General features: G+C 40.7%; 2 protein-coding genes across 5 annotated transcripts; one reads left to right on the forward strand and one right to left on the reverse strand.

The window, feature by feature from the left end:
- Positions 1-57: 57 nt before the first annotated feature.
- ca6 (carbonic anhydrase VI) lies at positions 58-16257 on the reverse strand. Of its 3 annotated transcripts, XM_046055908.1 has the most exons (11): positions 7035-7124; positions 6795-6933; positions 5468-5647; positions 4591-4739; positions 3675-3770; positions 1816-1882; positions 1574-1731; positions 1314-1440; positions 1136-1219; positions 1007-1039; positions 58-900 (listed from the first exon to the last, which is right to left on the reverse strand). In XM_046055908.1, exons 2-11 carry the CDS (start codon positions 6841-6843, stop codon positions 266-268), a joined length of 1578 nt encoding a protein of 525 aa, XP_045911864.1. In that variant the 5' UTR covers positions 6844-6933; positions 7035-7124; the 3' UTR covers positions 58-265. The 3 variants fall into 3 exon arrangements, with proteins under 3 accessions (XP_045911864.1, XP_045911865.1, XP_045911863.1); XM_046055909.1 differs by lacking the exons at positions 6795-6933; positions 7035-7124 and adding an exon at positions 16130-16257; XM_046055907.1 differs by lacking the exons at positions 6795-6933; positions 7035-7124 and adding an exon at positions 6334-6424.
- Positions 16210-25632, forward strand: eno1a (enolase 1a, (alpha)). Of its 2 annotated transcripts, none has more exons than XM_046055910.1 (12): positions 16210-16363; positions 18947-19041; positions 21122-21217; positions 21640-21698; positions 22129-22198; positions 22950-23083; positions 23235-23457; positions 23900-24097; positions 24422-24623; positions 24724-24832; positions 24936-24994; positions 25173-25632. In XM_046055910.1, exons 2-12 carry the CDS (start codon positions 18957-18959, stop codon positions 25234-25236), a joined length of 1299 nt encoding a protein of 432 aa, XP_045911866.1. In that variant the 5' UTR covers positions 16210-16363; positions 18947-18956; the 3' UTR covers positions 25237-25632. The 2 variants fall into 2 exon arrangements, with proteins under 2 accessions (XP_045911866.1, XP_045911867.1); XM_046055911.1 differs by lacking the exon at positions 16210-16363 and adding an exon at positions 18748-18854.
- The last annotated feature ends 452 nt before the right edge of the window (positions 25633-26084 follow it).

Below are 26084 nucleotides of genomic sequence, written 5' to 3' on the forward strand. Positions count from 1 at the left end.
TTTATGCAGCCTACAGAGGTGTGAATGGGTGCTTGAGTCATTAATCAAACCAACAAGTAACTTATGAGTCTTTATTGCTGATGCAAAAAAATGAATACAATACATGGCTGAAGTTATAAGAAACAGTTTCCATTCTATTATGACTGAACTGCCTGAAAGACACTTTACATAATGCCATACCATTTTAAATCCCCACCATCAGCAGTATTATTTTGGTTTATTGCAGAATTTGAAAGCTCATGCAAAGAGAAGCAGCTGGGTCTCTTCAGGAGCATCTGTACTGGCTGTCCAGCTGCACCCCTCCATACAGACTAAGTTTGGTGGTTCCCCAGCTGAACACATTTCCCACCGCTGTGCTGTTACTCTGACATGACATCTGGTCCCGGATATCTGCTGTGGTCAGCACATAGTCCCACACGTTGACATCAGTCATCTTACCCACAAAGGCGTCTGCGTTAGAGATGCCCAGGTATCCATCCTGGTCTTTGCCCAGGAGGAACACACCTCCAGGGCTGATTGTGTAACTGCTTTTCAGGTACCGCTGCTCGCCCACCCTGCCATTGATCCACAGCTCTGCCCCACCGGTGTGGGAAGACCAGGTGATGCAGTAGTTGGTCCAGTCGTGTGACCTGAAGTTGTGTGGCAGGTTGACGAACTCGTTGCCAATCCAGAGGCCAATCTCTTTCGCATCTCTGTCTTCACCGATGGAGATCATCAGCTCGTTGTCGTTGCCATTACTGGCGTAGGAGATGACAGTGTGGACCCCCTCAAGCTCCGGCAGGACATGCATGCAGACAGTGAAGGAGGTCAGGTCCATGCGGTGGTCGAGGCGGGCCAAAGCGTAACTACCAGAATTTTTCTCCTGGAAGTTGAGCACCAGAGGAAACAGTGCGCGAGGTTCTGAGGAAAAGGAAAACTGGACTCACCGGAGAGCGAGAAATATCCATCTAATTTTAAGTCACAAATCTAAGTTTGAGCTCAATCAGAATGTAAACAAAGGACTCACCATATCTGGTAGGCTTTGAGCTGCCATGTCCAACTTAAGGGAATGAGACAAACGCTGCAGAGTAAATACGGGCACTTTCTTTGCACACTAGCCATCTTTAAAAGTTTCTGTGACGAACAGCTCACTCACCTGAATACATATGCTTTCCAAGAGACGTTATCAGGCCCTCAATCTTCAGGAGCCTGGACTCAATTTCATCTTGGCGACAAAATGCTAAAAAGACAAAAAGTGCGTGAAAATGACAAGGATTAGCCATGGCCCATGTCAGCTCTGAGGAATGAATGCTATTGCTCAGTTATGTACACACTTCCTTTCCCGAGGCGTGGCAGGAAAGAAGACTCCACCACACGGTCATTGAGGGGCTGAGCAATGCGGTAGTCATTCCATATGGTCTTGTTGTCAATGTCCATCAGAGTACTCTCCAGTTTTCTGATCTGAACACAACAGAGAAGAAGAGAAACGTATGACATTGCACAGCATAATTTTCAAGACAAGACAGAATAGTTGAGAGTTTAGAGTTACGTTTTTTTTCTTTTTTGGAACAACGGCTTTTCCTGTCTGCTGTACCTGGTTATGTGAGAGAGTGATGGGCGTATCGAACACCGTCCAGAGGATGCTCTCGTAGCAGGGTGGAGTGGTGAGGGAGCCCTGGTATCTGAAGAAATGGTTGAGGTTCTCGGGCAGCATGGAGCGCACGTTGATTTTCGAAATGTTCATGGACTGACCTGTCAGGATCACATTACAATGACATGAGACTCAAACACTCAATTCAAGGACAGTTATATAACGATCTGTGTGCAGCAACTCACCTGCATACTTGATTTTGGCCAGGTTAGAGATGAAGTCACTATAGTAGGTGTTCTCAAAATGCCCGTCCTGAAAGGAAACCAAAGCTGTGTGAAAGGTTCAGTCAAAACAGTAGAATTTAATTTAAATGTTGTATAATTTGAATTATTTTTATCTAAGGCCGTGTGGTGACACTTTAATTCTTGTGTTGAAATATGTGAGTGTGAGAAAGTGTGAATGAATGCATATAAATACAATTGAGATTGCTGCTCACATCAGCTGTGCCACTTTAATGCTTTACAGCTGCTGGGTTTTTTTCTTTATTGCAAGAACAAAAACATGCAGTGGTCACTAGACATACATTTATTCATTTAGCTGATGCTTTTATCGCACACCTCTGGAGCAACTAGGTGTTAAGTGTCATGCTCAGGGACACATTGGTGGATGTGTCACAGCGGGGGATTGAACTCAGGTCTCTTACACCAAAGGCATGTGTCTTATCCACGGCACCATCACCACCCTTCTTTTCTTTACACACATACAATGTGTATAAAAAAATATTCTGGTTTGATTATTACTTGAGCCATTTTTTTTGTACGTTTGTACATTGTATCTATATGTTCTGTTAGATGATCAGACAGGTTGCAAACATTAAGGCTAACATTTAGCCAGATTAATCTAAACTGTTTTACTTGGAGGTGCACATAAAATGTCTGTAATAATCCCTCAATGCACAAGAAAATGATGTGTTAGAAACAGAGGGTCAAACCAGAACCAGTTGAACCAGAATACCTGCCTACTGTAAACTGTGATGGATGTTAATAATGGACATCTTTGTTATATCCTGTCTGATCCTCTGACTGGTCGTGTTTGTTTTTTCACCTGACTTCTTTTGAGAGATTACATTTCCTCTTCAGACACTTTCCCAGTTCCCTTTCATTACCATTCTCCACTGCCCTCGGACTTTCTCTCACCTGACCACCATCTGCTCTGCAGTTACCTGGCCTAGTCTGCCCGGTCACTCAACGGTTTCCACTTTTCCCCCATCAGCCTTGCCAATACTTAACTGGACCATTGCCATGCATTGCTTGTCAGATTGTTAGTTATGCTGTGGTGTGCTCATGTCTTGGTCCACTGTTTCCATCTGCATTACCTGTGTTTTGACCTTTTGTCTGTTTATTGGACTTTGGATTCCTGCCTGTTCCTTAGTGGGTTTGTTTCCTTGTGTTGGACTAATCTCTGTTTCTGACCCTTGACTGCCTCACCTTCCCATAAGCATTTGAACCTCCTTTTGTATATTAAATTACTGAACTGCATCAGCTGTGCCTTATGCATTTGGGTCCTACCCTTGTATTCCTGTTACCCTGCTTGCACCATCCGTGACAACATTATTAGTTGTAAAGGATAGCAGAAACTATGAAAATAAAACTCAAGTTGTAATAAACTGGAATTATCCTTGTCAATGAATCTGATTTGTTACTGAATGAGTTTGTCCAAATAGCACTAACTCTCGGCCACTTTGTGCTGCTATCGCAGCGGATGCCTGCAGAGGTGTTGCTGCAGAGATGACCTCACAGCTGATTGCCCGAGATCCAGAACATTCCTCTGGAGACAAACACTCATTCAATATGTCGTCATGCAAACCAACAGTCAACAGACCCTTTGAATGCAGCAGGATGACTGAAACAAAGTACTGTACACTTCAAAGGGTAATGGGTAATTTTGCAAATAATTTTTCCCTAGAAAGACTTTTTTTTATAAACTTCCTGTAGTGTTATTGATGGGTCATATGTGAGAAATGGTGCTGGCATCCTGTGTAAATGTTGAGCAACCTAGTAACCGGACAGAAGAAAGGGAACAAAAGTGTTTGTGGCTTACGTACATCATAGAAAAAGGCGAGTACTGCCAGCCCGTCTGGCTTATCTCTGGCTTCAGTAAAGCTCGCGTACTTGTCAGAATTGTAATGGACAACATGGAGCTGAAAGACAAAGTGGAAATGCAGAGCGGGTTAGGCAAATAATCTAAAAGTATGTTACCTATTTTTAAATTCAGTTCAAATTGTTCTTAAGTCAAAGAACAAGCCAGTTGGCTTAAATGCAGCAAAGAGCACTTATTAGCAGGGAAATATTCAGAAGAAAACAAAGGCCTTTTTTTAAATATCACAGAAATGGAAGGATCCTTCTGGACTCTTTAACTTCAGGCCAATTTCAAAGCTACCTTTTCTGTGTAAAGTTTTGGAGAGAGAATCAAGTGTTTTAAGATAATTATGGCATTTATGAAAAGTTTGACTAGTTTTGCACCATGCCATAATACTGAAAGAGCTGTTTAAAGAATAATTAAAGATAACTGGTAAAGGATGGCGTGATCACATAACAGCAGTATTGGTAGATGTTTATTGCTGTTTAATGTTTGAAATGGTCTGTCGCCACCTCTGGGCAGAGCATCATACTCCAGTTAATCTCTGAGGTCGACCCACCAGATGTTCTTGGATGTTCCAAGATCCCGGCACAATACATACAGGTGACCAAGCCTTTGTGGTGGCTGCCCTTAATCTCTGGAATAGATTATCTGGTCATAAAAGAGCTGTTCAGAACCTGGAAACGTTTAAGTAGCTGCTATAGACCCACCTTCTTGTTGGCATTCCATTTGAGTTGAGCTTGACACCCTGACTTCATTTTCATTTTCATTCTCTTATGTTTTATGCTTATCTATTTTATTTGATATTTATATTTCTACCCTGACTTGCTTTATCAAGCCAAACTTTCATTTTAAACTCTCTTTTTTTCTTCAAAGCCAACCTCTGCCATGTAACGGGTGCCATCTATAGTGTGCTCCGCTCCACTGGCCTCGAGGTCCCAGCCGCCCCAGTGCAGGTGCATCTGGACAGCTGTGTATTTTCCTGGGAGGCCCTTGGTGATTTTCATAGTGGGAGGCAGGTCAATTTGAACTGATGGAAACAAGATAGAGATATTTCACGGGTTTTTTTCATCAAATTGTGAATACTGCACATAACTGCTATGGTGTTCCTCTTTGACGGGGCAGCCATTGGTTTCTGTTTATTTCTGTGAGAATCTCGAATGGCAAGACTGAGATGTGTAATCCACACCATTGAACAATTAATAATCTTTGTCAAACTTGTGGTTTTGATTTGTGCAGTAATAATAATAATAATCTTTATTTGTAGAGCACTTTTCAAAAACAAGTTACAAAGTGCATCAACAAGTGCAAAGATAATACCCAAAAGACAACAATACAAGCAAGAAAACATTGAAAAGACCAAAATACACGTTTAAGATAAATATAAAATAAGAATAGATTAAAATAAAAGGGATAAAATAAAGTCAAATAAGATCGGGAAAGGCTCTCCTATAAAAGTATGTTTTAAGAAGGGACTTAAAAGAGTTCACTGACTCAGCCGACCTGTAACTGCACTGCATGCAGACATCTCAAAACAACATTATTAATGTTAAAATTATTAAAAACAATGGCTGCCTGAAAAGTAGGAAATATGCTTTCCAAAGTTTGAAATTCTTGACTCTACAAGCAGTCAAAAAGTTAGATTTATCGTTCAGGAACTAGAGCAGCAAAAACTGTGTTATGACATTGTCCTTTTTTACAGTGAGTAATGCTGAGGTTAAGTAAAGTATACACTTTCTTCAGGGTGGCTTTTCTTACCTGAGTGCCCGTTGTTGGACATGAGGAAAGTTCCCTTCTGTGCATCATATCCGCTGAGCTCCAGTTGTAACATGTCTGGGTTGTGTCTCACGCTGCGCCGCTGGATATCAATTGGTGACTGCTTCATACCCCCACATGAAGGGTACTGGTCTGCCCAATGCATCTGGTCCAAAGCTCCCTCTGTGTGAGGAAAACAAAGGACCCAAAACTGTAATCACATTGTAAAAAAAAAACCCCACTGGACTGAGATAAATGAAAGTAGAGAGTAACCACGTTTAAACTAAAAGATATTAGCACTTGGTTGTGGTGTATTAAAACAGATCGCAGGCTGTCATACTGGCACACACACACACTTGCTCAACTGTAGGTTTTATTATTGCAGCTGATGTTTCCCTATAGTATTCATTCCCAGATGATTTTCTACTGCCTACATCTAATATGTTTTTATGACTTTCTTCACAAGCTCTTGATATAACTAACCAGAGTCGGGTCTGACCGCGGTTATCCGAAGTATTTGGCCAATGCAGCCAATGTACATACCTCGGGTGACTGCCGAATAATAATAATAATTAAAAGCTGCTCACAAGCGAGGCTCCGCAAACAACGGGGCTAAAAGTACCGCAATCTCCACTGACCCCGATAACTCTGTCATGAGCCCTACTAAGAAAAAAAATAATGTTACTTGATATTGTTTTTGTCTTATCCCACTATAGGCTATATACGCATTTGATAAGATATGCAGCCGCGCATGTTTTATGCATCAAAGCAAATGAAAATCCAGTTCAGTGTTGCCACTATTGGTGTTCAAATTAGGCACAACAGTTAATTTTTTTTGATTCATTCCATGTTTTTAAAAAAAAGCTTACCTGTGTATGTCCAGTGGATACTATCATGGGGAATATTAGCACTGACAACACAGACTGAAATAACAGAGACGACCACCGAGAAAAACTCCATCGCTGCGTCTCTGTTCCTTCACGCAGAACACTGACACCTCACATAGATTTTCTCTCTAGTTTTAAACTACTGGTGAAGGGAGGTGTTGAAACCTCTGCTGAAACCGCCCAGAGCGCTTCCCAGCAGCCCCAAAGTCACCGACCATCTTAACTGGCACATGTTTTTAAATAAGGGTTGAGTTCAAATTTTGTTTCTCATCTATTTTGTGCAGGTTATTCTGCTCTTATTGAGAAATTAAAGCTACAGGTAAATCATGTCAGGTAAATAGAAAGAGAATTTATTTTCTCTTTTAGGGCAAAAGTTAGGGCTAATGAGTCTCACGTTGAATTTGGCATATCATCAGTACAGACAAGGAGATAGTGACCAAAACCTCTTGTGCATCGTGTTGCCTTTCTGTGCACCACCGCAGTCCTCATCATTTTAATAACTTCCGTTTTACTTTAACTTTGTCTTCACAGGAAACACTGGTTCTTGCCATAGTCGCTTTGGTGGTGAAACTTCAAATCATTCTGAGGAAACACAGATGACATGTGATAAAAAAAAAACCCATCTGTGAACAAAAAAACACCAGACTCAATGGTAGCAAATAGGGCATCTTGACATGTATCACCTGTTGATGCAAACTAGTCACAACATGTCCAACACCTGAATCTAAATGCCAGCGCTGTTCAACTCCTGGGTGTGTTGAGTGTTCAGTTTGCCTATAAGGAGCAAATAAGTGAAAGTGAACGGACAGTTTTTATTGTTTGAACAAAATATTATTCACTCTCCTGCTAAGTTGGATAAAACGATCGCACATCACTCATCTGTCTGCTACATACACTGCTCAAAAAAATGAAGGGAACTCCTAAATCGCACATCAGATCTCGATGAATGAAGTAGTTCAAAGTTCAAAATCTTTAACTGTACATTGTATAATTCGTTGTGAACAAAATGATGTAACAACAGTCAGTGGAACGAAAAATCACCAACGGATTAAGGGCTGGATTCAAAATTACAGCAAAAATCAAAGTAAAAAAAATTGAAATCACAAGCTGATCCAACTTGTGTGAATTTCATCTCAACAACTCAGTAGTGTAAATGGCCCCCATGTGTCTGTGTGAACTCCTGACAACATCTGGGCATGCTCCTGATGAGACCGCGAATGGTGCCATGGGGGATCCCAGACCCGGATCAGGGCTTCTGTTGCGCTACCTGGCGGCGCCGGCTGCAGCGATAAGTAATGTCCCAGAGGATTTCAATTGGATTCAGGTCTTGGGGCCAGTGTGTTGGGGAAATCTCAAAATCATTAATAAAGAATCTTACAATACCAGAATTGCCTTTGTGAACCGTATTTGAGAAAGCATTTTGCAAAAGCAATCAGCACAGATTTATGAAGAGGATGTCTGCATGGAGCCTTATATGGGTTGGTTTACACACAGAGAAACATTAAAGGAGATAAATGAGCTGGTTAGAATATGTCAACCTGCCCTTGCAAAGTATAGACGAAAGAAGGGAGTTGGAGTGTGCAAGAATGTCAAATATTCACTCAAAGTTTATAAACAGGCTGTCATATGTTAAACCAACCAATCAGAATATGAAATCTATAAAGTTATATTAGCAAATTCCACTTCACCTAGTCATTGGGATCAATGCGTTTGTCATCAAGGAACTTCCCACCCACTCTGGCCACATGAGGCCAGGCATTGTCCTGCACAAGGAGGAACCCGGGCCCTCTGCACCAGTGTAAGGTCTGAAAATGGCTCTGACGATTTCATCCCGGTATCTGGCAGCAGTCAGGGTACAGTGATTAGCACATGGAGGACTGTGCGACCCTCCTAGGAAATGCCTCCCCAGACCATCAATGACCCACCGCCAAACCAGTCATGCTGAATGATGGCAGCACAACGTTTACCACAGTGTCTCCAGACTCTTTCACGTCTGTCACATGTGCTCAGTGTGTACCTGCTCTTATCTGTGAAATGTGGCTTGTGCACAAAGTTGAAATAAAGTTGAGTAAGTTTGCAGTTAAGGAGCACATTTTTTCAGAGTCTACATGAATACAGTAATACAGATACAGTAGTAACAGTATAAATCTTGTTTCAAATTTTTGTTCCTTTGTGTGCAAAGAGGTGATTGAATGAAAGTGATCAAAGGACTTGCCTTGATTTAAGATTCATTGTTTAACTCATATCCTTTCTCTCTGGCCTGGAACTGCAGCCTCTCTGCAGCCTGCACTTGACACCAGTTGTTTTTGTGTTTGGCCAGGCTATCAACACCTGTAGGCTGATAAAAAAAAACAGGCCCCAGGTGGAGAAAACAGAACTAACCTTTATGGGTGAGATGACAGGAGAGCATTTTCTACATACACAAAGTCTGAGATCATCACGAAGCCACATATTTGATGGCCCTCTTTGCTCAACTTGCATACATCAGCACTCGAACAGAAGCAGTCTTTTTCCTCCAGTAAATCACTAGGTTTATGTTTGCCTTAAGGACAATCATAGCTGTTAAGGTCTTGGGGACTTCACTGATGTAATTGTACCAGCCAAGAGCAAGCCTAGTAATTTTAAGGCCACATACGGTGAGTTTGACATAGATGGTTCAGCTGCAGAATGCATGTACGGAGTCCTGTGATGGCCTCAGTGAAGATGAGATGGAAATTGTTTAACAAATAAGCAAAACAAAAACTAGATTTTACCATTATAAAGTTAATAATTCTACTTTTTTTCTTGAGTGCAACTGCTCAAGTATGGGATAAAATAAACACCAGGTGACAATGCCTCATCAGAGGGGGTCCTGACTTTGACCTTTACAGTGTTTTCTTGTATTTTTATGAGTCGGATGAGAATTTATTACACTGAACGCTAATTTTTCTAATAAATCCCAGTAACCTGGTTAATAAGCTAGTTTTGATGTTGTGGGATGGCAGCGCAGTTAACGGGCCAATTAAACCATATGACTCCCAGTACCTTTTCATCCAGTATACATAGCAGCTTCCACCATCCATGAAAATAAGTGTTGCCCAACTAGACTTTGATCTACTCAACAGTGAGATGGGAGGAAATTTTGCTAATGGGCGGACTGTCGGACGGGATAATAAAGTCTGTGTTGTTAAAGAGGTCATATTATGCTCATTTTCAGATTCATATTTTTATTTAGGGGTTGTACCAGAACAGGTTTACAGGGTTTCATTTTCAAAAAACAGCATATTTTTGTCATACTGCACATTGCTGCAGGTCCTCTTTTCACCCTGTGTGTTGAACACTTCGTTTTAGCTATGGAGTGATACATCTTACCTCTACAAGATCTTTGTCGAGAGTTGCACATGCGCAGTTCCTAGTTAAGGACTACTTGCCAATCAGAAACAGAGTAACTTCGGTTCAACTGTGTATCCCCTTACCAGCTTAGCAACATGGACTAGAGCAAGAGTTTCAGAGTTATTAATTTGTAACAAATGTATCTTTTATCCATAAAGTGGAAAAAAAAGCGATAACACTACAAAGGAGAGAGGAAAAGCCAAAAAGCATAATATGACCTCTTTAACAATACATAAAAATGTAACAGGAAAAAATCAAAGGGTAAAATGCAAATATCTTACATCGATAAATCTAGAAAATTGTGAAAACAAAAATGATGTATGTGTCATGGTCCAGCTGTGCCACTTCCTCATTCCTTGTAGATTCAGCTGTTTCCCCCTCCGTTGTGTTTCATGTGGCTTTTTTGCAGCACTTTACAGACTTGTGTCATCTGCAACACATCAATCTCTTTCTCCATCAGCAGTGAATTCTTTCTGTCTTGACACTTTTAGGCCCTTAACGCAAATCACCCTTGAGTGCAAGATTTCTTTCATGTTATAGTGCTCTGGGGGGTCACAAAAAGGTTAAGTAATGGTCAATTAATCATGAGGTAAGGTTGATTACTTGTTTGTAAACTAAAACTGAGTAGTGTGGATGGGGCCTTAGTAGCTGCTTAGTATAATGTATCACTTAACGTGGGGGTGCGCAAAGACTAACAATTGATTGATTGATGAAGGAATATAGCGGCACAATGACACAGTTTCCCCACGTCACGATAGGGTCAATTGCTGAACAAAAGTAAGCCAAAGATGATAGCCAGGGACTCTCCAAAACAGTATGTCAGACTCTTTGTAGAAAGCGTCAGACGCTTTGTAGAAAGCGTTGCATGTGGCTTGAATTTGATTGTCTTGATTTTGAACCAATATCCAATAGAATCTTTACATATAACACACTAAGTGAATCTCTGTAGGTCTAGGAGGGATAAATATCCGATCAGACAGGAAGTATCCTTCAGATTTGGGGTTGGCATTGGCATGTGTTCACACGTTGTACGCTGGCATCTCCTCAGCCAGGCTCAATAAACGAATGCTCCGTAAGTCTTCATCAGTTTCCAAAATGTCTTCATCACACCTGAACCTGGCTCACTTTTTTCCACAGTAGTTCAGTCAGGAATAATAATAATTTATTGACATGTGACACATTAAATAAGAGAATGTGAAAGTCATTTGGCAATAAGACCCCATCATGTTTGACAAGGTAATTTAAAAGGGGGTGGAGCTGTAGAGGCATAGAAATCCCCCCTGATGAAGCCTAGACACTGGTGGTTGTGAGATTCAAGGATGAAGAAGATGCCGGTAGTCTGGATGAGAAGAGGGGAAGATTTCTGTTGAGCTGAACTGAGCCTGGATCGGACGTGCAGGAGGTGAACGTGGCGGAGGATTAAAAAAAATCTAAAAAACTCTAAAATAAGGAAATATGGGTGTCACACTCCAGTTGTGCAACTTCCTCCTTCATAGTGTTATTAGCTCCTCCCTTGTGTTTTTTGTGGCTTTTTTGAACCACTTTACACACTTCATCATTTGCAACACATCGGTATCTTTCACTGTCAACTGTTTCTTTTGTGACTTTTAGGCCTCTAAACTCTAACCACCCTTCAATTCATTCAAGTGCAAAATGTTTTTTATGTTCTGGTGCCCTGGGGGTCACAAAAAGGTGATGTAATGGTCAGGTAATCATGAGGTAAGAGGGATCACTTAGTAGCTACTCAGTATAATGTTTCACATCACTTGGGGGTGCACTAAATGATTAATTAATGAGTAATTAATCAGTCATTACTAGTTTTGCATCACTCAGTGGACGATTCAGGGTAAATCAGGAACTACTCGTGGTGACCTCAGTATGTCGATTCACAGATATTTATGAACTAATCATTATGTAATGATTAATTCAATACAATCTTCAATTCTGAGATATTCAGGAACTATGGATTAACAATTACTTAATTATCAGGTTGTTCCTGATTCATCACTATTTCTGACATTACATTTTTCTTTTTTTTTTACTGCCTGTAAATTTTGCACCTGAACCAAAAGGTCCCACGGTGAGCTGCTGGAAAGAACTGTGTATGAAACATGTTTTTATGTGTGTGACAGTCAAATGGCTTTAATCCCACATGTGAAACTGTGTGTAATATATATGATTTAATACAGTTTCATTTAAGGTACAAATAGTCAAAGTGATAAAAAATTAACATCATCATCATCTGTGGTGATCATAAAATGTTTCCTCCCAGACGTGAACCTAACACATGAATCATGCAAAGTCAGCTAACTCAGGAAGTTTTGTTACTTGGAACCATGTGGCTGTACTGATAATGGCCCAAGTTATTTTGTATGCATGAAAGCATACTGGCTGGTTGGTTGAGCCGCCTGGATCAGGAAATACACAGCATAGAAAGCACTGACTGGCATGAAGGCTCTTTCCAGGAACGCCCTACTTGCACAATTTCTTACGTTCACACATGGAAGCTGCCCAGCAACAACAGCCTGAGTCACTGAGAAGCTCCACTGGAGCAAAAGTAGTCATACCTTTAGGGCAGCTTAGCAGTGGCAATGACATTTTTATAAGAACATACTGTATGAAAAGGCTTTCTCTGAAGAATTAAGGCTGCAAGCTGGTGTGAATGGTCTGAATACACCACACACAGATATACATCTTGCACATAGATTTTAGTCATTAGCATAGCAATGGAAATTCATGTCATATTTCCGGACAATATCACAGCAGGCGTCGACTCCTAGACTGGGGATTTGTTGTAGCCAGAGGACATAGAGGAAGGAGCTCATATTTAGCCTAAAATTAAATGCAGCAGAGCAAGGCTAGCAAATCAGCAAACTTGCATTCACTCTGGCTTGGTCTCTCACCACCTCCACCCAGGCTGCCTGACCTAACTTCAGAGAGGGCTGGTGCTTTGGTTATGGGAAAATATTTAAAAATGACTTGACAGCAATATGCTACAGATCACCAGCTCTCTTCTATTGCTTCCTCACATCCTGGTGCAGCTTTCTAATGGTGACCAACACATTAGCAGAGTGCCAGTACTGTTACCTCCAACCATTTCACAAGTAGATGGTACCAGTATGGCCAGAAAGAGCCTATCACACAGGCGGTAAAACTCCAGCTGCCACCAGGAGATTGGAGGCAAATTCAGCAAAGGTAAATGTGCAACTAAAAGGAAAAGGTTAACATTGTGGATATACGAAAATTAGCAGACAACCAGCAGAGACTAGGGTAAGTTAAAATCTGAAACACAACCCGTTGTAAAACGGTAAACTGGCGTTTTTTAAGTTCAGTTTTTAGTGATTGAACATGATACAATGCGTTAATAGATGAGCTTTAGGTGAATTTTGGACAGAGGCTAGTTTCCTCCTCTTCCCAGTCTTTGTGTTAAGATAACTAGCTGTCACCAATCAGAGCAGGGGCATCCCTCTCTAACTTCAAGTCTTCTGTCTCTTTACAATTCTCTTGTATTGATTGCACTTATCGTTAATTCTTACGTCTTCTCCCAAGAATCTGTCCCATTGATGTCGTACACACTAATAGTATTTATTGCTGCTCTTATAAGTATGCATAGTCATTTGTAGATCTCTTACTTTACTGATGCTTGTATGTTGTTCCTCAAATGTAAGTAAGTCGCTTTGGATAAAAGCGTCTGCCAAATGAGTAAATTGTAAATGTAATGTAAATGCTGGCTGTAGATTTGTATTTACTGTACAAAGATGAGAGTGGTTTCAATCTTCTCATCTAACTCTTAGCAAGAAAGCAATTAAACATATTTCCAAAAATATCAAACTTTATCTTTTAAAATAAAATTAAAAAACCTAAACTGAACTACTAACAAAAGGTAAATAAAACAATATAACTATAATCTGTACTTTTTTTTGTTTATTTAGTGCTTTTACTTTTGATACTGTAAGTAAATTTTGTTGCAAATAGCCTACTTTTGTACTTTAACTTAATGCATGTTACTTACTCAACATCTTCCCTCTCCTGTAATTTTCTCGTCTCTCTCCTCTCTCCTTCTGTGGCTTTCTGCAGGTATTTCTGCCTCCGGAGCGTCTGGATTAATTTTCATTCATCTGTACAGGGTTAATTCAGGTGAGCTGGGACATTGGATAATGTGGGATGCCTAAACTTAAGTGTGTTTACTTCCTGTTCTAACAAAATCTAGTCAATAGGACTTTTACTATAGGCCAAGGATGGATGTCGTGAGACTGAAATCACATGACTTCATGCGTTTGATGTTACACAAAAAAGCCGGCTCTTGTCAATCAGGAAGCTGCCCTGGGAATTTCAAGACAAGGTCATTGATGTAGGATTCTGACTTGTTGTTAAGGATATAAATATATCATAAATAAGACAATGTTCCTAATTGTTATTAAATTATGTTCGTGATCTAGTCAAGCAACACAATATGCAGTAAGGTGATATAGTTTTTTATTTTTCAAACATTTTTAGGTGATCCACTTTATCAAATATGACTGAGAATGATGGACAGTATGGGTAATTATATATTGGGTAAAGTGGGACAGTCATTTCTTTAAATTGTAGCATTTAGGGACTTCCAGAAGTTGCATACATAGTTATTCAAGGTTATAAGCACAATGCTGATAAACAAGGGCACGGATGTTAGAACTTAGGAGGACCACTACTAGCTTTAACTTCACTCTAATATAACACAAATATATGCCGTGATGAGCACTGGGTGTTAATGTAGGCTACTGGAGGCTATAACGTTAGCATAAGTTCACAGTGGCTAGCTAATGTGAGCTTTTTAATTGCTAAGTAAATACTTATGTTATCAAGCCGATAATAACCATATAAGATGTACAGTATCTCCTCCACATCCATTTTTACTCACCATCAGAAACTGGAATGAGTCAATAAATATATAAACACCTGTCTCAAATGATGACCAGACAAGGATTTCCCAGTTTTAATGGAATGGAGAATTTAAATGAATAATGTGTTAATCTACTTCTGTTTAATAGAATGTTTTTAATGTATTTAAATTAATCATAACACAGTTGATCTGTAAATCCTGTTTAGAGATTTAAATATATTTCCTCTGGGTATGATATTTACCCCCCTAACTGGTCGAGGCAGTTGGCCTCCCACCCTGAGTCTATGTTCTGCTCCAGCTTCTAACTTTTAAAAGGAAGTTTTTCTATGCCACTGTCGCCAACTGCTTGCTCATGGCGGAAAATGTTGGGTGTCTGAAAATAATATTACCAAGAGTAACATTTAGACCTACTCTATATGAAAAGTGTAATAAGATAACTTCTGTAGGCTATATCCTATAAATTGGCGCTGTAATTTAACTGAAAGACGAAAAAGGTTAATAAATTCCTCTATTATTTTATTAATAATTAACTCCTTCCAAACTTAGACAAGTCTACATGAGGCACTTGTTGCGGTGACATTTTATTGGCAGTAGATGGCGCAGTTAGATTTAACATGAAAAGTCTGAAGGTCACTGCATCGAGCCTCCAACACACAGTAGCTCCTGCAGCTCTGATCTGCCATGGATGCTGTGCACTCACTGCACTGCGCAGCTGCATGATATCCATGTCATATAGTAATGAGACGTCTGATGTGTAGGGGAAACCCGCTATTCACTGTGATTCATTCTAAGTGATTCATCATGCAATCTCCATTTCCATTACAAGTGCAGTCCCTCTTTTGCAAATCCAAGTAGTTCCACATTTTCATATTGTCCAAGGGGAAACAACACTTAAAATTTAAATCAGTATTCAAACACAAACAAAAACACAAGGTAAAAATAAGATAAATTTTGTCTAAAACTGCGGTGCATTTGGTTGAAAAGTGAAAGTTGTTAGATGAGATAATTGTTTCAACCGCATTTAGATGATTAGCTGTTTGTAACTCGAACCAGGTCCTAACTAAATGTTGAAAAGGATCATTGAAATGATGATGAATTTTCAACCAGTTTTACTGCAGACGTCTAGGAAGTTTTTATTCTGCAAATCACCATCAGGGCTTACTTGGTGCTTGACTGTTGGGTGGGAAAACACACACATTTGTCCATTGCCATATTTCTTTTAAATAGCATATTCGTGATGTGAACAGAAAAGTCACTGCCATAAAACGTGACCGCAAGTGACATGTGACCAACAACGAACCACTGCATCGGAGAGCCATGCTTCTCTGCACGTACTCAGAAAATGCGTCATCTTTCCGCATAGTACCTCTCTCATCCTCATACGAAAGAGCACTACATTCCCCATAAGTCACCTCAAATAAAATCATTCTTGCTCTACGTGTAGGCTATGTACGCTGTAGGCTATGTGTAGGCTATAGTTTGTGCTAGTGATGCTAAGATAAAAAAAAAGAAAATACACCGCACCCTCTTGACGGTCATTTGGGATGTGAAGTCATTCGGACTCCTGACGGTGAACGTGCTTCCCTCCTCGCACTCGTCTGCCTCGTGAGTTAGTCCCAGCCAATGAGGTTGCTCCGTTGCCCCGTTTCTTCCTGATTCCGTTCACTTATCAACGGGTCGAAGCGTCACGAGCGCCTTCTCTGCCTGCCCGCACGAGAGAGAGACAGCACCGTCCTTGCACACAGTTAGGCCGGAAAGGTAACTTTGACGCCGTTATGTTTGTCTTTTTCTGTCCAAATATTATGTAGGACAACAGCTATTAAGATTTAGAGTGCCTGTTCTAAGACTGTGTGTTAATATAAACTACTGTTTTATAAATATGAACATTACGTTGTTCCACATCCTCGAAGATAATCCTAAAGTATTGTCCTTGCGGATACATTGTTTAATACCGATTCTTTGATTTATATAAACGCTAGTTAATATCTCAGTGGCTTTCAGGATGTTAGTTTGTAGCCCACCGTCTATTTTTAAACCAGGCCGTCAGCTGGCGAGATGTCAGTCCATTTAGAGCTGCAGTGTGTGTGTGTGGTGGAGGGGAAGGGGCGTCAAATTGCAAGTCCAACTTCCCACAGTCCCCTCAATTTGTTAAAAGTTTTTTTTTGCTGTTCAAAGTCTTAAATGACCTGATGGTAGGCCAGACACTGACACGCTACACATGTTGACTCATTCAGTAAGCTACCAGTTGCTTGCAGCAGACATGGAGGCGTGTCCACCGGTTGTGGGAAAATTACTGTATATAGCAAGACTATACAGGCTCAGTGTGTCTTTTGTGTGATAGTCATTGCTGTAGGCTACTTTCAACAAGTCGCTCACTGATTAGATTGTAAGTTTATTACTGCAGTTTTAACAGTATTGTTTTTATGAACAATTATTAAACTGATGCTAATACACAGATGCGGCTGGATGGCAGACCTTAATGTAGCTAAACTGATGGTTAAGACAAACTAACATGCGCACACACACACATCAGGTATCAATCCTTAATTATTTATTTATCTGTGGCTGCCATTTTGTGCTGCCAGCTAACCTCCCTGCCCTTCACATTTGCAATGATCTGGCAGCAACAAAAACACAAAAAGGATTAGACATGGGCCTATACTGTAGTGTTCATTGATGGCACTACAAAAATAGTTTATACACTATATGTTTGGGCTGCAGCCAACAATTATTTTGATTATCGATTTAATCCACTGATTACTTTCTCCTTGAATCAATTAATTCTTTGGTCTTTAAAATGTCAGAAAAACTGGAAAGTACACTGCACAGTTTCCTGAAGCTGGCTTTCAAATAGCCTACATTCAGTTGTACAACCAACAGTCCAAAACCCAAAGACATTTAGTTAATGAGCTCAAAAGATAAGCACCTGCATGAGGATGTGCATCCTCACAATTGTTTAAAGGTGGGTATTTTTTGTCATTTTTGCTTAAAGTGACATAAAGGGTTAATGGACTATAGTTTGTTGGTTAATGGGTTAATTGACGAGTCATTTCATCTGTTTCCAATTCTGTAGGAAGTGGTGACTTTAAGTACAGGTGTTTATCAGTTGAAATTTTGGTGTTTTGTAGCCTACTCAAATGTTTTTCTATAAAATCCTTGTTTTCATTTTAACAAAGTCAGCAGCATTCTTAAATACTGTCTAAACAAACAAGCAGCCTAGATAAAAAAAATAACCTAGTCTAGATAAAATCTAAATTCAGTAAATCTGTGTAGTTTAATCAAGGTCTCTCTGATCAAAGCATCACTAAACAAGTTGGCCAGCCAGTTGGCCTTTGCCAACTTTACAGTTTTCAATACTCTGTGCTAGGGACACATTTCGGTCAGCATCAAAAAGGTATTGATGTTCAATACGCAGCCCCATTAAACTGTAAAATATTTTTCCATTTAGCTGAAGAATAGGTTCTCTGTCTAGTGTGGGTTTGGGTGAATTTGCCTCTTGGCTGTAGCCAGCGGCAAGTTTCCACGCAGACTTTTAAGGACAGAGGATTTTCCATTGGTTCTGCAGTAGGCACCCTCTAGCTTAGCTTTGCAGACTGTACTGAAGTTCAGTCATGCATTCAGAGTGGGTAGATGAGCAAACTAATGCATGGACTCGGGGCAAGTTGGATAAAGCAAATCATCAATAGTGCAGCAGGCGTCAGGGCCAGACTGGCTTGCTTAAAACCTTCTGTGACCCCCAGTATTGGAATTTGGAGAGATAACAAAGGCTCCATGAGATTGGACCCATATTTATGCCTTTAACTCATATCAGGACAGTCCAACAAATGCACTGCCAAGTCATTCTCGTATTGTTACTTAAAGTGACTTTTCACCATTGTTATCAAGAGGTCTTACTTAACTGTTTGACAGTAGTGCTCTCAGCTCAGTTTTGCAAGCATTTTGCAATGCTGTTTTGTAATCTGAATGGACCTTCAGATTCTTTACTTTTTCCTTTTTTTTTTTTTTTGCTGCATAAGCCACGCCTTTCTGTGACTAATATCCCTGCTGTCCTGGCCAGCCCACATCAGTTGGTGCAGGTGGTGTACAGGACTAATATATAGGCTATGTTTAATTCAAGAATCTGTTAGATGCTTGATGATTCAGTCTCAAAACTCAAACTATAAATTGGATTACATTTAGTCCCTCGTGTGTCATTGAGCAGTCCAGTTTTTGCCATCTCACTGTTGACTTGACGCAAGTGTTTAATTCAGTATGTAACAGTGCAGTGTAACCAGTGCCTTTCTGCTTGGCCTGTGGAACAGCATTATTCTGATGTCTCTTCCTTTCTTGTTTCATCTGCAGATCCAGAACCATGTCCATCCTGAAGATCCACGCTCGTGAGATTTTTGACTCCCGTGGCAATCCCACTGTGGAGGTTGACCTGTACACCAAGAAAGGTACTCTATGCCTAAAATATATATAATCAAACTCTTTTAATTTATTTATTTTTTAACAGATCATTTGAACTGAAAACATGTAATTATTTACATAGTATGTGTAATGCTGCAGATTGATGTTTGAAGCAATGTTTCATAAAATCTTTTATGTGTTGCCCAATTAGCTAGCTAATGAAAACTAGATAAGTTGTTGATTATGATGGTCAAGCCAATGTGGCTGCTCTGTTGCCAGCACCAGGCCCAGAGTGGATCAGATGGTGGATGTGTGAAAATAGCTCCTGTAATATCACACTGCCTCTACAGCACTCTGTTACTGTAATGGTTCCTGTTTGGGAGCACGGCTAGCTCATACAGTAGGTACATTTAGCAAACATGTGAGCTGAATTGAATCCTTGATACTACATGCAAAATTACGATTTCGGGTCAAATAAATGATCTACAGTATGCTTCCGTCGCCTCATTGTAGATTACTTAAAGAAGCTGCTGAGCTTAGACCATTTGAACCCTGCGAAGTCTGACACGTCTGGCTACGGTGGAGATCAGTTTATTCAATTAACTAATGGCATGGTTGTAATTGAAGGTTTTTGGCAAGCTTGTTCTGTTCTGAAGGCTGAAACAAGGGAATAGCTCAACTCAATGAAATGTCCTGAGAATGTTAATGAAGCAACCCGAATGACCATTGACATGGAAGTGAAGAGGACTGGCTATACTTGTCTAATACATTGGCAGGAAATTGACCGCTCCATTCTGCAGCCCCGTTGTCTGTTCATTAGTTTGGGGTGGTTGCTAAGTGTTCTAGTTTACTGTAAATAGCACTTTTTTTTTTATTTTTTGACAAGATTCCCTTTTAAGTCAGCCAGGCCTGTTTTGGCATCATTAACAGCACAGACCAAAGCGAGTGTGCTGCACTCAGAGCACGTCTGTCATAGTCTCTGTAATGGGTTTTGCTGTGTTACATAACCAGCTCGCTTCTGGGTCACACACATGCTAGACGACCCCCCTATGCTTTTTGTTACAATGTTGTAAGTTCAGTAGCTCTAGTAATCTAGAGAGACATTTAACCTCACTGTTACTGTTGTATCATCTGCATGGGAAAATAGAAATGTATGTTCTTACAAATTTGCTGATAGGTTGTCTCTGTAAAGTCAGTAAATTTGTACTAATGATAATATCTTTATTTATATAGACCTTATCAAAAGTGCCTCACATAGCAAGCAAAGAACACATAGACCATAACACAGAAACATATACAAACACAGCAGTAATAGAATAAAACTATTAAATGAACCACATGTATAATAAAAAGTAGAATTAGATGAAATCAGGGGAGGCGGTGCTATAGAAGAAATTAAGCTGAAAGAATTTCCAGCTTAGATTTAAAAGAAGCCACTCAATCTTTTGATCGTAGTTGGCCGTAGATATGTGATGCCACAGCATCCCAGTTTATACCCCGGTGGACTGTGGCCAGCATCCCCCAGCTGCAGCCAGGTGATGTCTTGATGCAGATGATTCGTTAAGCCTGGACTCATGTCCCAGACGGCGGCTCTGTCCTCCTGTCCTAAGCCCTAAATCCTCTCACTCGCACCATCCCTGCTGGTCCACTGAGCACACTGAATAGATTTTCTGCTCATCCCCAATTTCTCATCACTTGGGTGAATCCAAAATGGCCACCCCCTTATATGTGGGTGTGGCTTGGCATCCTTACACAGATGCACTGCACATGCTCAGTTGGGTGTCAGGCTGTCTTCCCCTGTTACATCACAGCCTTCTGCAGCCAGTTCAGCCTCTTCCACTGATGCTTTATTTCTCTCTCTGGACAGAACAACAATGTACATTGCTGTTGGTCCTTGAATGCCAAGCAGCCCCCCCGTGGGGCCTTGTCACACATGGTTGTGCATATAGATTCTGTGCTGTGTAAATACCACATAGTTTAAAGTCAGACATTTTGATTGTCATAGCAATGGCTCATATGGTAAAATTTCAACATTTATCAAACTACAGTCAGTTCTTTGCTGTCTTGTTGGACTTGACATAGCACGGTAGTAAATAACAGTTGCAAAACGTCCTGTGTGTCTCCAAGGTCTCTTTAGGGCTGCAGTGCCCAGCGGTGCTTCCACAGGCATCTACGAGGCTCTGGAGCTCCGTGACAATGACAAGACTCGCTACATGGGCAAAGGTAAGGCGCCGTCTTCCCCCTCTTAACTTTCTGGTTACCTCTATTCTGTTGCTGTCTTTCATGTTATTTCAACTCTGCTATACATTCTGTTGTCTGTCCTCGTCTTTTCCTTTTTTCCTCCTGTTAGGAGTCAAAAGGGCAGTTAAATATGTAAATGAATTCTTGGCCCCTGCGTTGTGTAACCAGGTAAATAAAGAGTGGTGTAACAGGATGACTGTTTTCCATACGTATCTGCACAGCAGCATGAAGAATGGGTTTGCCTTTGGAAAATAACCTTGGCAGGCACTAACAGATGTTCACAGATCTAAAATTACTTGCACATCCAAAAAAGATTGGGTCAGGTGCTCTGTGGTCATCTGTCTCTCCTGCTCTGCATGGTCTTCAATTGTCTGGGTCAGTCATGGTCTGCTGTTCCCTTGCAGGTGTCTCAAAAGCTGTTGATCATATCAATAAAACAATTGCACCTGCACTGATTAGCAAGGTAGGACCATTTATTGTTTGACTAATATTACTATGCACTAGTGTCAAAAGCCTAAAATTCATTGACCAGTTTCTTGAATTTATTATTTTTTATTGGAAGTCCAATAGAAAATGATCACACACAAATATTAGCAGCATTGGCAGCAGTACTGGCTGACTGTAAGATTTTAAAACAGTGGTAAGACGTAAAACTGACATCTTTTAGTTGTTGTTCCTATTTGGCATTGACCTCATTGTTGGTTTGACTTAATATTTGTAAAAATGATAAATTGTTGCATTAGCAGAGCTTCAGTGGTATAATTCTGAGATGCGTGATTATTCTAACATTACTGGAGTGTGTTGTTTTGAACTAATGCATTAGAATTTAACCTAGTTCATTTAATTTATTTCTAGATGCACAGAATAATGTGTCCCCCTTATGTCTAATGTAGGATGTGAGCGTTGTGGATCAGAGCAAGATCGACAAGCTGATGCTGGACATGGATGGCACAGAAAACAAGTGTAAGATGCTACTTTATGTACTGTAACTGGCTTGAAAATATCAGACTTTTTTTAGCTTAAATTTGTAAAGTTGTGTCTACTTTCAGGTAGGGTTTGGCAATATGACAATATATACAATATATGACGATATGAATTTGTCAGCTGTCAGAGATTTACACATTTATTTGTGGAAGCCATTTATTAATATCTCTGGGTGTATTAGCACTATGAGCAATGTTGCAAGTAAGCAAGCAGACATCACTTTTGCATATTTCTGCGTCAATCTGACGACCAATCTTAATCTGTTTACTTGTGGGATTACCCAAAAAGAAAAATTCCTGTCTGGTTATTTGAACATAAAATGCCGATGATTGAGAAGTGCCAGAGATCACAACTGACTGTTCGCTATGAGTGAACTAATGAGTGTCTATAAGTATCTATAAGGAGTACTGAAAGGGTGAACAAGGGAGTGATTTCAGACGGAGTTGTATTTTCATCATTCAGTGAGATGAACATGGGGCCTGTTATTTTCAAATAATCACATAACAAATCCCACACAAACATTAATAGGCACTCACAGATTGTTTGTTAATGCAATAGAAAAGTCAGTTAGAACCTTTTTATTTCAAGGCCATGAATTATTGTTGCAAATTTATCCCAGAAAATACTCGATGGTGAATATAGATGTCAGAAGACAATACTGTTTTTATAAATGCTGTGTTGAAAGAACTACACACAATGTATTGAAATATTTGTCTCTACCCTCCCATAGCTAAGTTTGGTGCTAATGCCATCCTCGGCGTATCCCTGGCTGTGTGCAAGGCTGGTGCAGCAGAGAAGGGAGTTCCCCTCTACCGCCACATTGCTGACCTGGCTGGCAACCCTGAAGTCATCCTTCCTGTCCCGGTGAGCATGATAGTGCACCTGCCTAAGTCACATATCACAGGCTTTATAGAGACTATTAACGCTCACAGGCCTAACAGACATGTGCCATTAATGTTTCATCCAAAAAATGACTCCATTAGGCTTAAAGTGGACGCTCTCTGCTTCCTTTCAGGCTTTCAACGTCATCAACGGCGGCTCCCATGCAGGCAACAAGCTGGCCATGCAGGAGTTCATGATCCTGCCTGTGGGAGCCAGCAGCTTCAAGGAGGCCATGCGCATTGGTGCCGAGGTCTACCACAACCTGAAGAATGTCATTAAGGAGAAATATGGCAAGGACGCCACTAATGTAGGAGACGAGGGAGGCTTCGCCCCCAACATCCTGGAGAACAAGGAAGGTGAGAGGAAACATGACATCAGAGCCATAGCCACTGTTCCAACAATAAGAGTTTCATTACAAGCCAAGTCATTACTTATTGTTTTACCACACTGCTGTGGGGTTGTTTTAGTTTCTGAGGAAAGAGTTTCTCATTGAAAGTTGTTACTGTGTGCCCTGACAATCTGAACACATTACATTCTTAGAACTCCCAGGGAAGGACTTCACTTATCATGTCACTCTTGGGCTGAGATATGGTTTCTAAATTAAGGCCTCAACTCAGTGCTGAATGCATTGACTGCCAGCCTCTGACTGCAGTGTCAGGTCAAGGTGCTGATATGGCAGATGCCCCACTGGAGCAGACTCCTCAGCAACGTCTCATTTGTGAAAAGTGAATGTCTTTGATTTTTTTAAGCAACATCTCTCGTCACAATGTTATTATAGCAATGTTGTTTTTGTCTTAGCTCTGGAGCTTCTGAAGAATGCCATTGCCAAGGCCGGCTACACTGATAAGATTGTCATTGGCATGGATGTGGCTGCCTCTGAGTTCTACAAGGGTGGCAAGTACGACCTGGACTTCAAGTCACCTGACGACCCCAGCCGCTACATCACCCCTGACCAGCTGGCTGATCTCTACAGGAGCTTTGTTAAAGATTACCCTGGTGGGTTTTTAATACAATAAAATTGTGATACAAAGTTACCTAAATATTATCATATTATTATTATTATTATTATTATTATTATTATTATAGAAATCGTTTTTAGTATAACAAGAAAAGGCAAAACCTGAGTCTAGTTGTTTGATCGTATATAACTAATATAGACAGGTTGGAGCATTTGGCATCTCCTGCCCCCTTGTGGCCAAAAATAATTAGTTATTGTAGGTTTAAGATTTCTGTAGATATTAACTATTGACAATTAGCTTCTTGCTGATGTGTTGGATTTATGTCTGTAACATTGCTCTCTCCTTCTTCCTATCCTTACAGTGGTGTCCATTGAAGACCCCTTTGACCAGGATGACTGGCAAGCGTGGACCAATTTCACAGCCAGCACCAGCATCCAGGTGGTGGGCGACGACCTCACAGTCACCAACCCTAAACGCATCTCCAAGGGCGTGGCCGAAAAGGCCTGCAACTGCCTTCTGCTCAAAGTCAATCAGATCGGCTCCGTCACGGAGTCCCTGCAGGCGTGAGTGTCCAACAGAGTGCCATCACACTTGTTAACAAAATCCAAGAAGGTAAATAAAGTGTTAAGTGGCTAATGGGGATGATGTCTGTCTTTCTTTTAGCTGCAAGATGGCCCAGAGCAACGGCTGGGGCGTAATGGTCAGCCATCGCTCTGGAGAGACAGAGGACACCTTCATTGCTGACCTGGTTGTCGGTCTCTGCACTGGACAGGTAAAACCTTTTTTAATTCAGTAATGTTGAGATTTTTTTAAAGTTGACTGTTCAAACTGTGCCCCAGGTGTAGTTGTTTTTACAGTACAGATTCCTTTCGCAGATCAAGACTGGTGCACCTTGCAGATCTGAGCGCTTGGCCAAATACAATCAGCTGCTCAGGTCAGTCCAGTCCAAAAACATAAACTCATTTCGAATGGCTAAATGAAGGCTTTGTCACATCTTTACAGTTACACTTTAACAGCAAGAGTTGTGTGTTTATGGCTCCTTAGAGGCACAATATCGCAGATTTTCTCACTCTATAGGTCCATCCATTTTTAACAAACGGTCTCTCTTCCAGGATTGAAGAGGAGCTTGGCGACAAGGCCCGTTTTGCCGGCCAGAACTTCAGGCACCCCATCTGAGCTGGTGTTTGTCCCTGGGCCTCTGTGTGTTCATTGCTCATAAATAATCCCCACACATACGCCACGCTAGGTTGCCTGCCCTGTCTGGAGAGAACAGCGCTGAAATCCAAGGTCCAAGTCTGTCGTCTGTGGCGCGGAGAAGCTACAGTATGTCCTAGTACAACCACAGTTGAGCTCACCATCAAACTATGCTTAAGCTCCTGAATAGTGTTGGTCCCTATGTTTGTGTCCTCGTAACTGTGTGAGAGATTTTCGTTTAGCTTCTTGTGAGTTGTAGTGATTCTTGGTCCTCTACTAAGTATTGAGCTACTGTAACTTAAGTACGACTCTACCTTGAGCAGAATGACGGTATTGTATGTGCAATGTGTCGCATCTGAATAAATGATATAGTTCAAATTGTTTTTGATTTCTTTTTACTCACATGTTCAGGTGCTGGCTAAATTCATGGGATTACTATAGAGTTTAAATAATCTGTCATTTATTTAACCTTACGATGTTAAAATTCCCATAAAAATTCAAATTGTTATAATTGTATTATTAACAGAGACCCAAGGGAGTAAAAAAGAAGCAGCTCAGAGAGATTGGGGTACTTCTTCAGCTCAAAATGTCAAGTTAAACAAGGTTATAATCACAAATCTAAGGATTCATAGCTTTCCTGCAGATAAAGTGAAGGTATTTGCAGTAAAGGGCCTCCTCCTCAGTAAACGCTCTTGCCTGTGTGAAGTGTTTGGTGTAATCTGAGTGCCACGGAGAGGCAGAAACATGAGCTTGGTGCTCTGGGACGCCATTTCTGTGCCCGGGGGGGGTGGGGGGGAATGCAGAAGCTCTATCCATGCTCGTTTTGTAGC

The sequence above is a fragment of the Micropterus dolomieu genome, linkage group LG08, assembly GCF_021292245.1.
Source record: "Micropterus dolomieu isolate WLL.071019.BEF.003 ecotype Adirondacks linkage group LG08, ASM2129224v1, whole genome shotgun sequence".
Taxonomy (NCBI): Eukaryota; Metazoa; Chordata; class Actinopteri; order Centrarchiformes; family Centrarchidae; genus Micropterus; species Micropterus dolomieu.